The sequence below is a fragment of the Meleagris gallopavo genome, chromosome 8 (genome assembly GCF_905368555.1).
Source record: "Meleagris gallopavo chromosome 8, MGAL_WU_HG_1.1, whole genome shotgun sequence".
Taxonomy (NCBI): domain Eukaryota; kingdom Metazoa; phylum Chordata; class Aves; order Galliformes; family Phasianidae; genus Meleagris; species Meleagris gallopavo.
In genome coordinates this window covers 5448309-5466397 of record NC_139411.1, presented here as the reverse complement: position 1 = coordinate 5466397, position 18089 = coordinate 5448309, and the positions used below count along the sequence as shown (strand labels likewise).

Below are 18089 nucleotides of genomic sequence, written 5' to 3'. Positions count from 1 at the left end.
CCTCAAAAACATGCAAAATTTGAGAAGGCAATAAATGGTATAGCTTTCAACTAAGCAGATTTGCTAGGCATTTCTGTCTAATGTAGAATTCAGAAAGGTCTGTGAGATGGTAGCAGACATAGTGAAGGGAACTAAATTGCTTGGAACTTGCGTATAAACATTTCTGTATGTGATTCTTGTGTATGTGTGATCCTTGAAGGGATATGAGGTTTTTGTAATTTCTTTCATTTCAAAAGTGATTTTCTCCCAGAGAATCTCAGCTCACTTCATAGTTACGTGTAGAAATGTATCTTTGAAGGTACAAACAAGAGCTGAAGCACAGGTACTTCTTAAATGAATCTAATTTTTGGTTTAATGGAGCAAAGAAATGTCACTTGTTAGTTCATGCCTTGGAGCAAATTTTACCTCATTTCTTTCCAATTTTATTCCCCACATCCATGAACAACTACTTTTTACGTTTGTTCTGAAGACTTCTCACAGTTCGGCAAAGGTTGCATAGAATTAAAATGCAAGTGCAAGCATCATCCTGAATAATGATATAAACAATGGTAGCTGGCACTTGGACCCGCAGGGAAAATAAGAATTATGTCAAAAAGAAAAAAAAAAAAAAGAGAAAGAAAAAAAAAAAAGAAAGAAAGAAAAAGTTGATTCCCGCATAGCAAGTGTATATAAAGTAAATAAAAAAAAATTAAATAACATATTTAGCATTTGAGTAGTTTGATTTGTGTAAAACCATCTACAGGATTGTGCAGCTGCTCCACTGAAATCTCTTCTTTTGGATTTTACTAGGAACTGTATCTGATCTGTGACTGCTGTTAGTGTCACACCGCATTGCCTTAATCTTGCATGGTTTGTCAAACCATTGCTTTTATCCACCTCCATCCATTATCATTGCAGCTTTGCTATGTGTCTTATTATGATATTCCTAGCAATATGGTTTCCAGATTTAACACAAGGTACTTTTAAAATTCTTGCATCCTTTCCTTGGCTTAAGCAGTAATGAACCATCAAAATTTGTTGTGATTTCAAATGCAATACCATGATGATCTCCTACAGTGTACAGAATTTAGGAATACATGAAGAACATGCTGGATGTTTACAGATATAAATCTTGTTACAGGAAAAAGAAGACAGAAAAATGAAGCCTTAATTACTAAACCCAGACTTGACTTTTCAGCTACCTTGTTACACTCCTGCCGGTGTTCCTGCCAAAGGCTTTGTCCACTGCACAGAAACAATAACTGCTGCCTTAAGGGGACAGGCGTTCGTATTCTAGAATGCTGCTTTATTTGATGTGGATACAAAATGGTACTATCTCTGAAAACCATAAAAATTCTTTTTATTTTAAAAACACCAGTATCTTCTGTAGCTGGAATTCTCTCTCCTCCTCAGAAACGTATTACCTAGGGAATCTGTGACATGATAACAAATATCTCATTTACAACTTGCTTGTAATCTTTGTCACCCAGGGCTACAGCTACTACATATGTGCCACAGTGTGTGACCTCCAGTATTTTGCAGCCTCCTCAGTCATGCACCGTGGGTGCCAACACTGGCAGTGCTAAGCCAATGGCCTCCAAGGGCTCTGTGAGGCCTGGAGCAAGTACAAGTCAGAGGGAAGCCAGTTGTGTCACTACTGGCCATAAAGTCTCTCTTTCTTCATCCAGTAATCAAAGGTACACAGCGATGTGTAACTACGCGACTGACCTGGTTTGGAGCTTTGGAATGGTTTGGTAATAACAATCTCTAACTCTTACAGACTGAAATGGCTATGGCCTAAAAGGCAGCTGTCTAAGTTCTACAAATTACAGCAACTTCTAATTCCTGTGGGTTTTACTTGCAAGGATTTCATCTATAACATAGAGACAAGTCATTAAGCACCTTCTGCAGAAAAGCAGCAGCTGATGTTATGCTCTGTATTTCTCAAACATCGTCATATTCAAATGCAAAACTCTTCCATGCTAAGTCTTTCTCTAAATACTTCCTCTAACATTTTTTTTTCTATGAATGCAGCAGTAAAAGAGGGAATTTTCCCTATACCTTTTGATTTGTCCCTTATGTTTTCAATTCTATACAAGAGATCTATTGGATGACTTGAAATAAACAGGACTTCATGTTATATAAAGGAGACTAAAAGCAGCTTTACTAATCTACTCAATTGTTCTCTGGACAGAAAGTCACAAGTTAGGACTCTACTAGGATTACAGTATTTTAAATCTTTGAGTACATTTCTTGCCACATTTTCTCATCATGGTTGTTAACCATGATTGTCCTTTTAACCTGTACTGATTTGTGTTACTTTCATAAGTGAAAATCAGTTGAGAATATGTATTTATTTTCTTCTACCTAACTGACATCATGGATTTTATGCTTATTGTTTACCACAAAAATGGAGATGTTTGAGAACATCAATTTCCTGTGATTTTCCTCAAAATGCATAATACTGTGAAGATTAAAAATGTATGTAATACCTTTAAAGAAAAAGTTAACCTGTAACCTACATGATCAAAGCTGTAATAGTAGATTATCTGGTTTGTAAAACACCAGTCACATTTACCTGCTCACAAAATTCTTCTACAAAATTCTTATTTTTTAAGTTGAATAACTTAATAAATAAATAAATAAATTTGGAATTCTGAAAAGAAGGCAGTCTTGGGGGGGAAAAGAATTATTTTATTTGAATGTCTAAGTAAAATTATTTAAAATTCCTATTGGGTCAATTAAAAACAGTTCAAGTTAATCTGAGTATAGAGAATTATTGCCAACTGTCCATACTGTGTATAATAAGACTGTGATTTTTTTTTTTAAGGCTTCTACCTATTTCATTTACATCTATTCTACTTCCTCTTTCTGTTAAACTCTTAATGTATTCTGCCCTGCAGGAATGTGATCAAGCCTCTAACACTTTAATCACTCTGAAAAGCTATTACAGCACGTAAGATAACAATTTTTTGTTTCTTTTAAATTTTATATCAGTATATTTGCATTTAATTCATATGTGTTTGTCCAGTTCAAATTTGTCTCCACACAGGTCCATATCGACATATATTCTCTTTTCTTTCTCTTTTCTCTCTTTTATCTCTCTTCCTCTCTCTTCTTTTTTAAACGTATATCACAGATTGTCTTTTGGTGTACATTTTGAAGATGCTTTCCACACTTAACTAACCTCACTATTTTCTTCTACTCAAGGTATGCGGTCTCAGAGATTCTTTTGCAATCTGTAACCATTTTCTTTTCAGTGGTAATAGAAAGACAAAGTAGGCAAAATCATACATTGTTTTTAGAACATGCTTTACATTCCATTATAAAATAGACATGTGGTATTGTATAGTTTCTACCTTTTCATGTTTGCTAAGTCAAAGTAAGTATTAAGTTTTGGTCAATGTCATGTGATGCTAAAACCCCAGTACTTGCTGTTGCTGAGGGGGGAAGGGGGGAAATCCTGTGAATATTCCTCTGCACTTAAACTCAGTTATAGACTAGTCCATGATCCATAGCTGCAATGTATAATATGCAACTACAGTGCTCTGCAGTGCTATATTACAGAAGTGGAAGAATTTACAGCAAAATGCAAGTACATCAAGGTAGAAGAGTTCATCTTGAACTTAAATGCAGATTGTGATAAACAAACTTTCGCAAAACTGTTGTAAGACTTTCCATGTAATGGCCTGCAAGCCAGAATTGCAAACAAGATGAGTATTTTCAAAAGCTCCTTTGCAATTTGTCTAATTACAGGTGAAATTTGTAAGGAAGAAAAGATTATCTGTTTTTGTTGTGGGTTGCATTCAACTTGGGTGTAACAAGCATGCTTCAATTTCAGCTAATCAGATTGTAAAATACTGAGTTAAAATAAGAGATACCATCATTTAAACTACCAAACCTGCAGGAGAAGGTACAAGAGGAGGGGACAGTCACTTGAAGTGCAAGAGGTGTCAGGAATTCTGAAGTACTGGGCATTCATTCTAGCTGCCGAGGAGTGTACCATCTTAAATAAGAGCTCCTTTCTGAAAGGAGCATAAGAAAACATTAGGCAGAATGGCTGAAAGGCAGAAAATACTTACATGACGAGAAAACTACAGAAAAAAAGGCTGAGAGAAAGAACGCTTAGGGGCTGAAACTTGGCTGAAACGCAGCCTTGGAACTGCGAGCTGCCTTTTGTTATTTGATGCTTAGTGTGCTCAGAAAAGAATATTCTGGGCGTTGTTTCTGCGTTGTATGACAGAATCACTTACATGCCATCACCTTCATGGGTGTCGCATAAGAACCTAACTCATAAGTTAAGTGAAAAGGAGTAAAAATGCAGCCATTGTTTTTAATGATGTTCACCAATGTTTGTGGATAAGATAATTAGGTTATAAGTGTAGTGTGGTTTGTTGTTTTTGTTTTTTTCTTTTCAAACACACTGAGATAACTGCTAAAGAAAATGAACCTATAACACGCAAATATGGCATCAAGAAAAATGGCCCTAATGTCTGGCTATTAGATGCCCATATTATATCTGAAAATTGTGTCCCAAAATAGTATGATAATTTGAAAACTCAGATTGCAATTAGTTTTATTTTTTGGTGTCTTATTTGTTCTGGTAGATAAAAGTTAATTAATACCCACAATAGAATAGGTCTAAAGACAAAATTATGTTTTCGTCCTTCCCTTTTTTTTCCCAGCTTCATGCAGAACCACTCAAAAATCAGACCCTATGTCTGAGTGCATCATGCAGATGGTTTTTGAGCTCCAGCAGCTCTGTGCCATGACTGCTGCCCTGAGGGGCTGTTCCAGTGCCTGACCACTCTCAGTGAAGAACCTTTTCCTGATACCTAACCTTATTCTCTCCTGTAAATAGTTGAAGACAATAAACTGAGTGTCCCAAAAGATTGTTTCAGTTTTTAGGGGTGGATACGCTGACTATGCTGTCATGTCTGCTAGATCAACTTCACTCAATTTGTCTGTCTCTAATGTATGAGTTATACTTTCTAAAGCTGAGTGAAGGTTCAAGGACAAAATATGTTAATGAGCACTGTGTGCTTAGATAGCAGGTAATGAAGAAAATGTTAGTAAAATGGCCACAGGACACAATAATAATTTTTTTTTTTTTTTTTAAATTTAGCTATTTTGCAATTACAGATAAAATGAAAGTTTGTATTTATCTATGCCATGAGAGGACTTTAGTGTGAGATAGTAATATTTTATGCCATATTTTCCCCTTGTATGTTGTGCACTGTTCTTATTTGTAAAGTGTTCTTATTGGTTGATGGGCTGGCCAGCAGAACGTGAGCTGAATTTAGGGCAGAGCTGAGCTAACAGTCAATGGACACTCTATAAACATCTTTCCAGTACCCGTATTGCACAAAATGATTAAACTTAGCACAAAACTGTGCTGGCTATATCTTTAGGCTTTCAGAACTTGTAGGAAACCTGCTGCTACAGAACTATAATAATGTTCCTCAAACTGCATTTCTACGTCTAATTAAGAGGTTTACTCCTTAATATAAACTTCTGCTCCAGGAGTGAATGCTGAGTGAAATTTATCGTAATTCGAAGAGCTTGTGGCAGGGTCTATACAACATCTAAGAACTACATACCATGTTTCCTATCGCTGGTTTCAGTGGGAGCAGGACTTAAGTGCTGTATAAGACCTGGGATAAATTTCAGTTGTGCAGGACTACATTACAGTCCTAACTGCTTGTGCAGAAAAGTCTAACAAGTGTCTTTTTTTTCTTTGCATTACTGTGCTTTTCTCTCAGTAACGCAGCACGCTACTATGTTTGTAGCCTGAGGCGCAAACATAGTAGGCTTTTTGCTTTCTGTTTAGAAATGCTGCTTTTTAAGATGCTTTTTGTTTTATTTAATTTAACTCTGATTAGTAGCCCTGTTGAGCATGCTCCGGTGTCTACCAGCCCTGCCTCTGCCCCTGCACCACATGCTTCAGCACATCAGCCTGCTACCGCTGCTCAAAGTCTGATGACACCGCCAGCAGCCACTCCCACCGCAGTAGTGCAAGAGTCTTTCTCATCCTCCTTCCAAAGGTAATGCTTCATTGCTTTGTCCTTTTGCAGATATACCCCTGTATGGCTCTGGAAATGCTGCATACACATTCTAAACTTAAGAATGTTGTATGTACAAGCTGTAGCCTATTTTGTATGCTTTTATATAATTTTGTGGGTTTTTTTTTCTTATTTTATAGAATGTTCATAGTTGTAAAGAATTTGCAAAATAAAGCTGCCCTAAAAACGTCAAAAAAGGATGTTAAGTCTGGAATATAGTTTATATTTCAAAAAAGCAAGTCTAGCGTCAAAACTGGAAATGTTTTTCTACCACTTGAAGTAAAACTAAAACAACTCATCACAGTACTTAGGAGTGGTTGAATGAGGCTTCTCTTAACAAAATTTCTGTGATGTGGCATGAAATGGAAATATTTTTTTAAAGTAGTTCACTCATGTAATTGAGCCTACTGTTTTGTAGCAGATTTCAGCAAAACCACACATCTGATGATTGGGTGCTCTGTAAAGTTTTAAGTCATCTCTAATAGATTTATCTAGCTTTTTCCTCTAATGCAGCTAAGCTATAGTGCTAATGTGAGTTTCAAGGAGATGCAAATTCGTAACACTGGTAGTGTGCAGTAGGAATTCCAGTCATGTATCAGAAATGATCAAACTCAGCCTGGCAAGAAATAGGACTCACGCTGCTGTCACATTATAGAGATTGTTGGGAAAGTAAGAGTGAATTTGTTTACTGCACCTAGAATCATAGAATCTGCTTCTCTGTTGTTCTTTTCTTTATATTTTTTGCTACATAAGTATTCCTAAAAGATACGTATTCTAGAGTGCTTTAAAAATCCAGGGAAAAACACATTTCCAATAATATAAACTACTTAAAATAATTGAGATCTAAGACGTAATCTGTCATACCTTAGAATTCTGTACATGGATTTGGAAGTGTTCTCTTGGTTCTATTTCTTTTTAAATTTGTGCTAGTTCACTTGGATTACTTATACGTGCCAACTACTTAATTTTTACCTCAGTAATGTTCTTCCTAATTGTGACCTACAGGAATCCAATGTTTTTAGTCCAGTGCAAGAAAGCCAATCATCCAGCTATCAAAGGAGGATTGAATATAGGATATTATACTGTAATTCAGGACTATGCTGAAAGGCACTTTTACATGAAATAATTATATGGTTTAAGCAATTTTATTCCCTATTTGAAATAGTAACACGAAGAAAATTGATTTGTGAATATATGCCTTAAAACTAAATGCCTTTACCCAACTAATCATGTCAGTAACCTGTTTTCTTAAGGAGGTTAATCTTCTATCTGATAGTGCTTTTATATTAAAACGTTTTGCTTGAATTCAGATTGAAACATCTGAATTCAAAATACAGCCTTTCTTCGTTTTCAATAGACATTTTTAAAAAAGATTTTTACATAATGTGTGCATTTTGACTTGTGTTCTCTAGGAATGTGCTTGGTTGTGCTATTCTGTAAGCCTGCAGATGTATGCTACAGAAAACCTGTTCCTGGTAACTATGCAGCAGCCTTCTTGTACCTGAGCTCCAACAAAGTTTGATTCTGATGGCACTACTTTTGTCCCTGTAAATTTATTGTATATATGCTTTCATACTTTTACTATGTCTTCTGCAGAGTGCTTGCAGCCCCCAGCTCTCTTTCACAACCTAAGCCTTTCCTTGGGTCCAAGAACATGTCAATAGCAGCTTCCACTATTTCATCCGCTCTCTCATCTCAGTCTAGGTATATCTATAAAGATCTCTTCTGTTTCTTTGTACTCTGTTTTTGTTCTGTATTATTCTCTCACATTTAAGGTTTTTGGCTTCTTAAGAGATTGTTTTTGTGAAAAATATTTAAAAGCATGATGTGTTTAATAGAATTGCTGCCTTGTTTGATGGTTCACATTAAAACCAAGTTAACAAAAACCTAAGTTTTAGACTTATGATAGGCAACCAAGAAAATAATTTTGATCAAAGTTGCTTCAGTTGGTAAGCTTGTGCTGGTTTTGCCATCTTAAAATGAAAATGTGTCCAGTGAGGCCAGCTGAGAATGACAGATTTGGGGTTTTTTTTCTTGATGAAAACATGGGATCATAGTTTAACCTTGTGATACACTTTCAAAAGACCACAGTTCTTCATTTGTTATGTTCTTACTTGTGGCTAATGAACGACCACGGATAGGCAAGAACACACGCATTTGAAGAGCACACGTTAAGAGATATACTAAGAGATATAATGATCTTCAAGATTAACATAAAAAACAGCAGTTAGGTGCTAAGCACAAGTACAGACTTGAAAGCATTTTTATTTGCTTCACATCACTGAAACTAGTGCAAAAATGAAACAGCTACGTAACAGAAGATCAGATGAGTTCTGAGTTTTAGTAGGTAAGCATGGCTTTGTTTAGTTCCATTTCTCTAATTCCCATATGTATCTACTAAAACATGAGAAATCAAACTAACATGTTGATGTAAGTCCATTTATCTAAGTTACATTCTTCTCAACTTCATTTTCAATTGCTTTATGAAATTGGTGTCACCAAGAATGTACCAAGAACAGTAGGCAAGAATGAAATAGAAGACTTTGTAGGGGTTTTTACTACTAGTAACACATCTAGTTTTATGCACAAACTTGAAAATTCTGAAGTGATGAATTACATATAGAATTTGTTATTTATGGGTATCTATCATAGAACACTGTAAGATGACGTCATTTTAAAATTATGAGTGCTCAGTGCATGCACTTCAGAAGTAATTCTTACACTCCTTTTCTGTGTTAGGCCCTTAAATGTGACTACCAGTACTATTTTATCCGATGCATGTTTTGCTAACAAATCCCTTTCAGTCAGTTGGAGTGATCACCTGTAGATATGAGAACAGGGTCCTATGTAGCTGTAGCTGACAGGAGCCCCTAACAGTCAAAGCAAGACCCATACTTACTAAGCAACAATAACTGTGTGCATTTGGCTTTTTATAACACTGCTGTGAAAAACCTAGTAATTTCTTCTGACTGACAGAAGAGACTCAAATTTAGTATTTCTCTGAGCTAAGGACCGAAATGTATCTATCAGTCAGAACATGACATTAATATGAAGCCATGGTACTACTCTGGCCAGCAAGAGGACATCTTGGACATTTGCATTTTATCAGTCTGTATCCTAGGAGCCATAAGACTCTTGATATGACAGGTATATTTTTACCTGTCGACATAGGAGATTTCTTTGGTATTCTCTTAGCTACAGTGAAAATTATACAAAATAGCTAATAATAGGTCTCATGTAGTGACCTGCTAGAAGTAGTAGTATTATGGCATTAGTACTTTCGTTAATATTAGCAGTAGTTTCACAAAATATTTGCAAATAGTGATCAATATTGCAATAATGAGAGAAAAAAAAAAAAAGACACAGATGATAGGCATATATTACTTCCAGGGCTTCATTGGTAAAACTGTAATAAAGTTTATTTTGTTGCCCACCTTACATTAGAAAGGCCTTTTTTACACTTGAGTGGAAAAAATATATATATTATTCACTGACAACTTCTAAGAGTCATGAATGGGAGGATACAAAAGGAAGGCTAAAGAATGCATCCGATTTTCAAAATGTCAAAACTATCAATTTTCCAAATATTAAGAAATGAATTTACTTCTGAAATAGTTTTTTTCTGAATTTTGTTTTTACTATTCTATGAAGCTGCTTGACTGGGTGAAGGCAGACTGAGACTGATAACTGAGAATGCTGCTACCCAAGGGGGCCAGTCTAAATTGGGCTTCCAGCTTTTAAGGCAATACTTTTCAGTCATCTAAAAACTTCGAAAACCATTACAAATAAGTGAGCCAAAACATCCTGAACTTCTAAATTAGTTATAAAAGTGATAGATCTTTAGAAATATGAGACACATGGCTTTTTAATAAATTATAATAACATATATTATTAATAAACTAATAAATATAATTTATATATAAACAGCTAATAAACTGATTATAATGCTATTTTTTAATTGAGACTTTATCCATTTCACTTTAATTTCACATTTCTTTCACTCAGAAAAAATGTAAGACCTTGAAACTATAAAATCATTTGTAGTTATTTATTTCTAGTTATCTATCAGTAAGGACTAATAAAAAGATCACTCTGAAATACTAGATTTTTTTTCCATTTTAAATATCTTCTACGCATTAGGTTGGCATGGATTGCTTTACGTTTTCCTCCTTTGAAAAGATAAGGGCATCTTTATTGAGTGCCAGTGGGCAGCAAATGTGGGCAGCACTGCCTAGGAATAAGGAGCATGGACTAAGGGAAGTGATTACTCCCTTCAGTTTGCACTTGTTATTCTGCAATTGGAATGCTATATCCAGTTTAGTTCCCCAGTAAAGAAAAACGTTGATAAGCTGGAACAAGTACAGTGGAAGGCCACTGAGATGATGATGAGAAGGAACAGCTGAAGAAACAAGCTTTGCTTAGCTTCTTCCTCCAAATTCTTCTCTTCCCTAGGCTAACAAGAGCCTTCTTTTACCTATGAGGAAATCATTAACAGGATAGAACCGAGCTCTTTGTAGTGATGCCCTGCAGGAGAACAGGAGACACAAAGATTCTGACTGGTTAAGGAAAAAAAAAACCTTTAAGCCAACCTTCAAGTTGGGCAGTGCAACAGATCGTCCAGATGGACTGTGCCAACTCTCTTCTTTAAGATTTTCAAGACCCCGCCAGATAAAACCCTGATCAACATGGTCTGAACTGATGGCTCGCCTTGTTTTGAGCAAAAGATGGAATGAGAGACATCCTGAGGTACATTCCAACCTGAAAGCCTCAGAACCTATGAAAAACAAGTGTCTGCTTCAGAGAGCAATGCTTTCATCAGGCTGTTAAAAGCTACTGTTCATGGCTGGCAATTGTTCTAAGTCAAAGATATTGACATATACTTCAAGTTGTTATCAGCTGGCATGTGTTATACTCTTAGGTAGTGCCTCTCTTAGTAGTACAGTAATACGACAAGCCTTAGGACATAAAAGCAAATCAGAAACTCATAGGGTGTGTTAAAAATTGGTTCCTAGCAATCAAGTGCAAAATGCAAATTCACATTTTGTTGAAGTGTTCTGTTGCAGCTGAAATAGCTTCTTTATCTCTGTGCACTTGTTTCATGTTTATTTATTTTAAAAACTGCCACATACTATAGCTGGCATTCAAATATAAGAATTGGTTTCTAAATTTTTATAATTCAAATTGTTGAACATCGGACAGTTTTCATTTGGAAATCAAGAAATGTACTAGCATGCCAAAATACAGTTCTAAAGGTCAAGCATCACTTTGACATCTACCACTGGAGCATAGCAGTAGTTCATATAACTTTAGTTCAAAATAAAATATGGATGACCTTAGTTACAACAATATCTCCATCCAGTAAAACTGTACAGGTAGAACAAGCCTGAGGTTGTCCCACCACTGATTCAGAAGTTTGTTTCTTTTTTCCCCTTCCAGCTACATTAAAGAAACCTACCAAGAAAATACAGGATGATTTCTTGGTTAGTGTCCTTAGCCACTTAAATCTGACTTTAAACCTTGACAGAAGAGTTCTATATTGATTTTACTTTTCTGAATAAGGCGTAGCAACTGACACGGCTAAAATTTTCATAATCTTCCTGAAGAAGGATGTTAGAAGTCATTAATCTTTAACTGATTGTGTTTCTCTGCCCTTTTAAACCTGCAGAACTAATGTTACTTTCGCACTTAATCGTATTTACAAAAAATAAACAAAGCATGGCAGAAGTTTTTAAAACAAGTGATAGAAGTCTTTATGCAATTGGTTATTCTGTTAGGAGGGTAAAAGCAGGACAACCAGTGAGACAGGAACATAGCAACAGGAGAAGCAAAGAGTCAGGATTATGGTTCTACAAGAAAGGCATAGCTGCTATGATCCCAGGGTCTGTGGTAAAGGGAAAAAATTCTCCAGAAGCTAAGAAGATAACTGATGCATGACAAGGTCCTACTGTTATTTCTGGCACATATAGGCTGTGTTCCTTCATGCCGTGATTGTTGCCACACAGCTCTGTACTGCTCTGCGCTTAGGCAGGAGTTGTGTTCATTCTGAACCCCCTTGTTTCTCGTATCCTATGCTCTGCGGGGACTCAGTGCTTCTTGTATTTACATGAAGGAAGCATTTTTTCTGAAATGACGTTGTTTCCCCAAGGAAAAAAAAAATCTACTTATTCACCCAGGGCTCTGTTTAGCATGTAACAGTAGAACAGTACTGCAATGGAAAAGTTGCTCATGATAGATTGATTCTGCTGTTTCAACTATTTTTTCTTGTCCTTTCTGTGGGATTATCCTTGTTTGATCCATAATTAGCCAGGAAACTTAGCTGATCTTTGAACTTTGGTTAATTCAAGTTTTCCTTATATGTAAAGTAAGCTTATGTTATTGACAAAAGAAAATTCATACCGAATTGTTGTGGCAATACAAATTGATGGTGAATGTCAAAGAAAACAGTCCAGTGGTAGAATTGTAATTCCACAACTAAAGAATGAACAGAAGTGTGTGAGAGTGAATTACAAAGCAATATACTCTGCTCATTTACTTGTGACCCTAATTCAGGTTTCACTATGATTCCCAGCTTTAATAAGATAAGCAAAGTGTAATGTAATACTGATCTTACATTATTATAAGTATATACGTGTTGTTTAATTTATCACTTATTAAAAATATCTCCTATTCATAAGAAAAATCACTGTAAGACAAGATATCCCTATTTTCTTGATACATTCTTTTCAAATCCAACTTTTGTCTCATTTTAGTTTCAACCGGCATTCTTCCACCTCCATCAGCTACCAGTCGAAGAGGTATAAAAAATGTTTTGTGCAGCTACTGTACCTTAAAAGCACTTAACAAGCCAGTTTATTGCTGCATCCAATGAAGTATTAACATGAAAATCCTTATTTTCTTAAAACTAATAGTTTTCAGAGCCAGTATTTAATTCATTGCCTCTCACATGCCATTGGCTGCTATAGATAAATCCAGTAAGGGTGCTTTCACTGCTTTAGATATGCCGTTGCTTCTTGTTACATTACAGCATCTTCAGCACTTAGGACATCTTATTTTTTCATTCTTCTTCCTTCCTTTCCATTTTTTTTCTTTTTTTTCTTTAATGATAACTCTATTTCCTTTTCTTCAGCAGAAATTCTATCTGATAAATCTTTTAACTTCACTAAAACCTGTAATGATGTATCGTAACACTTCATTTCTCTTTGATAAGCCTTTTTATCTTCCTTACTGTATTTAATATTCATCATATATTTGCAATAGATTTTACTTATTGACTTCTAATTTTGTCATTAACTTGATACAATGAATAGAATTCTTTTCAGCATTTTCTTTTTGTCTTTTTGACTTAATTTCCCTACACATACAAGGAATCTGGTAGCATGGTTTTATCACACTCTTAACTTTAAAAAACACTTGAATTTTTAATAACCATTTCTCTTCAAGGCAGTTAAAGTAATCACTAATCTGGCTCAGAATTTCTTTGTGTTTTGTGTGTTAAGAAACATTGAAATGAATCTTGCCATCAGTGAAACTGCACATCTGGGAGTAGGCTTTTTTGTTTGTGAATTGTTTTCAGATTAAGTCTGTATGATATACACAGTTTAAAAACTTTCTATTCACATAGTAAATATTGATCACTGATCCTATAAAGGTAAGTATTTCTTACTGCTTTTCTGTGTGGTTTACCTTGAATAATAGATTTTAAAACAATGAAAAATCTTTAGATATTGCATATTCAGCTAACGATGTTTTGCAAGTCCCTGAAGTATAACTCTTCCTGTCTGTGCTGCAGTGGAAGCAATGATTCTCTGTCCAGTGACCCCAAGTAGAATGTGCTCTTATGCATCATAGGTGCAGAGGTAGATGTTAGGAATGGAAAGTTGAAAGGTATACCGTGCTTTGCTGGTTATGAAATCATGGTACAGTTCACAACAGAATCCAGACCTAACCCCTAGAGTGGGTGTAGAAGTAACTAGCTACAGTCATTATAGCAATAGCAATGTTTCTAGGACTAAGTAGACAAAATAAATTAGCTTGAGTCAGCAGTGCTCTGCAGGCTAGAGCTTGTGTAAGTAAATGTCAGAGTAGCAGAGTAGCTGGATTGCCAGGATAAGTTTATTTTGTTAAAAATTTAAAATCAAATCAAAAGTTTACATTTGTGAGAATGTAAAGCACTGGAAGAAATTTGCTGGTTTCATCATAGGTAAAAATTATAACATGCTCTCCAGATAGGATCTACTTCCATTGTCAGAGAAAGAACAAGCCACAATAGATCATGATCTTGCAAATCAGGATGTCTTAAACTGTCTCTTATAGACAAAGTCAATAGAAGTAACTCCTAAAATCTCAGCACAAGTTGGTAGATACCTGGCTCATTGAGATAGTGAAACTGAAAGAGTAATACTATGTTATTGGGGTGAATTAAATTGATATTGAACACAGAACGTTTTTATTACTCCAGGCATCTCAGTATTTGTCACTTCCCTTCTCTGTACTTCTTTAATTCGTTCCTTCTTGCTTGCTTTGTTTGTGACGCTCTTTTAGGAGTCTGTGAAGCAAAGTTACTACAAACAGAATCATCCTAAGTAACGGGCAAGTAGAAGAGGCATATACTTCAACATGCGACTATAATCAAACACAGAATAACCATCTGAGCCATAAAATGGAGAAAAAAGTATTCATTATTGATGCTTGGAACCCTGAGCAAAAGTTTTTAATCTAGGAATGCAGAAATCACATAGTAGTATTTCATGTCGTGTATTTTTCAGTTGCCGAATCCAAGCATCAGAAAAAAATAGCATTGAATTTAGATTGAGATCATAATTTACGATATTTTTCTTTCTAAAGAACTTTCAAGCCTCTCTTAGCAATGATAACAATTAGTGAATGTCACTGTATTCTCTCTCTAGCTCTCACAGACAGTTCTTCTGGGGTACTTCGGAAGCATCCAAATCTCTTCCTTTTGTACTCAATAACTTTGGCTGTTTATAAAGTTTCTGATACCTTTGTTTTGTTTTTAGAAACACAAGCCAGTCATATACACCAGTGCCAGCTTCCGCAAGCTATGGTGAAAGTCCTGCTGCTTCTGCTGCTTCAAAACCAAGAGTTGTCACTACTGCTAGCATAAAGCCCTCTGTCTACCAGCCGGGTAAGGAGATTCCCAAGTACCAGAATGCACAGGCGTTACTTTTAGAAAAATAATATGTACATTTTGCTATAGAACACGCATTTTACCAGGAAATTTGTATACGCAGAACCAGCTGAACTGACAATGCTGTTTCAGCTGAGGATCAAGGACTATGTTTGTATTAGTAAAAATGTGGAACAAATGGAGGAGGAAGACGACAAGCAAGGGAGCAGTCTGTAAAAATGGTGTACAGCCTCATTTCTCAAAGTCGGTGCATTTGCAAAATAGCCCAGTACACCCATTTAGGATCCTAAGGGCAATTCCTAGTTGATAGAATAGCTTAAGAAAGCACACCTTAGGATGGAAACAAAATAAATGAAGTAGGATATTTGCAAAATAGAGAAAACCACATAATGAATTTCTAAAATTCAGGCTTGTATTTGAATTAAAGAATGACTTCTTAAAGTACTTAGTAATACTGTGCTTCCATTTCCCACAGATCCAATTACTGAAGAAATATATTTGATTATTCATTTAGTTGAAAAATATACTCCTTGATGCTGTTTAAATCCTGTTTGTATTAATGTGTTACAAATGGAGTCAACTTCTAAAACTAGTGATGACCAAAATGTGAACCTTCAAAATGAATGAATTAAATGAGTTAGCAATCTAACTCTAAATGCAATTCTGTTTCAAATTAAGTTTTCTGTTCTTAGCAAGGTAACTAAAATGTTGATTTTTATTCTGACAGTCAAGTATGTATGACAAGCTCAACAATAATAACAGTCTTAAGCTCATTCTTTTCTGCAGTGCTTTATTTCTGGATCTACTGGAATTAAACTGATTCAGAAATTTTACTTAAATCAGTCGGTCTGCTTTACACCTATCTTTGTATTTGAGATATAAAGGTGGAAAAAAAAGTCAGTTCAGAACTTTAACAGACTGTTTAGGGATCTCAGGGTCAATCAAGGTTTCACTTTCTCCTCATTTGATTTTGGTTAGGTGAGTCAGCATATACTGTGTTCTCAGTCAAATGGTATTTCCGTCTTGCAAAAGAAGGAAAGATGAGAACAGCGGGTTTATTTCCATAATGCAGATTAGAGCAAGCTCTAGAAAGTGAAATTATCTTCAAAATAAACTGGTTAGTACAAAATACCATGCTCACTTGGGGGCAGTGAAAACTCTAGTTTACACAGACCTGCATCAGGCGTAAAGCAATATCCATATCTGTTAGGGAAAAAGCTGCCTGTTTAATTCAGCTCAGAATAAGAGGCCCAACTTTTACTTTCTGTGATAGGCATCTTCTTTGCAATTCCTTATATTGCTGGTTTTGAGCCGCATTGCCTCAGTATGACAACTTTAAAAAGTTCTGTATGAAAAATATCTTCTGTGTCACTGTGTAGACAGCAAAATTATTTCAAATTGAAGCTTTGCCTGCCTGCATGTGGGAAATTCTTCTTTTGTAGGTAATGAAAGGACATAATGTATTCCAGAGGACTTGAGAAAATTTGCAATTATACAAATGAAATACTACAGATGCAAATAGCATTAAAGTTCGCAGAGAGACAAGCAGTAAGTCTCTCTGTTCTATTCAAGAGTTTAGACAGAATAGTACCATTGGAAAGTATCTACGAAGACCATCAGATCCAACTGCCTAGCCATTTCAGAGATAAGCAAAATTTAAAGCTAATTGTTGGTGCTTAACGCCTCTTGAACTGTGACAAGCATAGGGCATCAACCACCTCAGTTGGAAGCCGAACTGTTCCTCTACTCTCACAACAAAGGAATTTTTCCTGATCTCCACTCTGACCCTCCCGTGGCACAGCACTGTGCTGTTCCTGCCTGTCCTGTCATCAGTGACCAGAGAAGAGACCAGCACCTCCTCCTGTGCTTCCCTCCTCAGGAAGTTGCAGAGAGAAATTTGAGAATAAATAGAAGTTTTAAAATAAATAATTATAAAATGCCTCTCTAATTAAACCCCAGAGTGACTCAGGTACATGTGGTTTAACAGAAAGGCATTTTATTGTAGGTTATTGGTTTTTGTCTGGTACCTTTTTCAAGTATTCTTCATTTGGTGTTGTAGCACTTTAATTGGAACATGACCCTGGACTTAAAGACAGACGCAGTTGTAAGCAAACCGAAACTTGCTGCTTGGAAGAAATGGAGGAAGGAACATTTTCTGTCACTGATAGATCATGTCGCCAAGAAAGTAGTTAGAAAAGCTTCTCATCCAACTTTGCCAGTGCATGTAAATTCTGCCTGCAGTGTAAAATGCAACCTTAATCTGAAAAGATCAACTGTTCTCGAAGGATGAAAGATGAGACCACAATATTCATCTTTTTTCTCCAAGTGCAGCCTCGGGCCTTAGCAGTAACGGTACTCTCACTCTAACCAATAAACTTTAGATTTCTGTTTCTGTAAATCCACTCCATGAAAAGGCTGAAATAATGACTATAGTGAAGGATTTGTAGTGGAGAATTTAGCAAAGGAATTCCTTTATGCTATCAGTCAGTGTTAACGGGAATAGGATGCCTTACTTCCTCTAAAATTCCACACTAGCAATTTTCAGATTAAAACATACAGCCCCATGTGTGCAACATCCAGAAACAAAAATCAGCCACTTATGAAGGTCTACAAGACTATTTTAATCTGGATCATATTGAAAAGTAATAGGGTTAAATCTTGTTTACTCTGAATGTATCTTACAGTGAAACTGCATTGCTGAGTATGTAGCTCAGATGTGAGTAAATCAGTAAGCCTATGCTTTAAAGGAAGGAGAAGAACTGCTAAGACTTTTCTGCTGCTGAAAATCTTTGTTTCTGTTGCTCCCACATGGAGATTTTTGCCCACTTCTTTCCCACACATTACATAAGGTGCTTTTAAGAGACACACAGACTTATTTTCTAAACACGGTCCACTAGATG

The 18089-nt window shown here is 35.8% G+C and overlaps 1 protein-coding gene and 1 long non-coding RNA gene across 14 annotated transcripts in view; one reads left to right on the top strand and one right to left on the bottom strand.

Annotated features, from left to right (window-relative positions):
* LDB3 (LIM domain binding 3) overlaps positions 1-18089 on the top strand; it is a 123611-nt gene that overhangs the window by 90167 nt on the left and 15355 nt on the right. For 4 of the 13 annotated variants that reach the window (XM_085229496.1, XM_085229505.1, XM_010714188.4 and 1 more), the window contains 5 exons: positions 1470-1676; positions 5862-6023; positions 7638-7745; positions 12791-12835; positions 15059-15186. In XM_085229496.1, coding sequence (XP_085085622.1) covers positions 1470-1676; positions 5862-6023; positions 7638-7745; positions 12791-12835; positions 15059-15186 — 650 coding nt within the window. The remainder of the gene's footprint in view (positions 1-1469; positions 1677-5861; positions 6024-7637; positions 7746-12790; positions 12836-15058; positions 15187-18089) is intronic. The other 9 variants (XM_085229506.1, XM_085229500.1, XM_085229502.1 and 6 more) reach the window with 7 other exon arrangements.
* The window catches only part of LOC146543846 (uncharacterized), a 36161-nt gene that overhangs the window by 10493 nt on the left and 7579 nt on the right, over positions 1-18089 (bottom strand). The gene's annotated exons all lie outside the window — the stretch shown is intronic.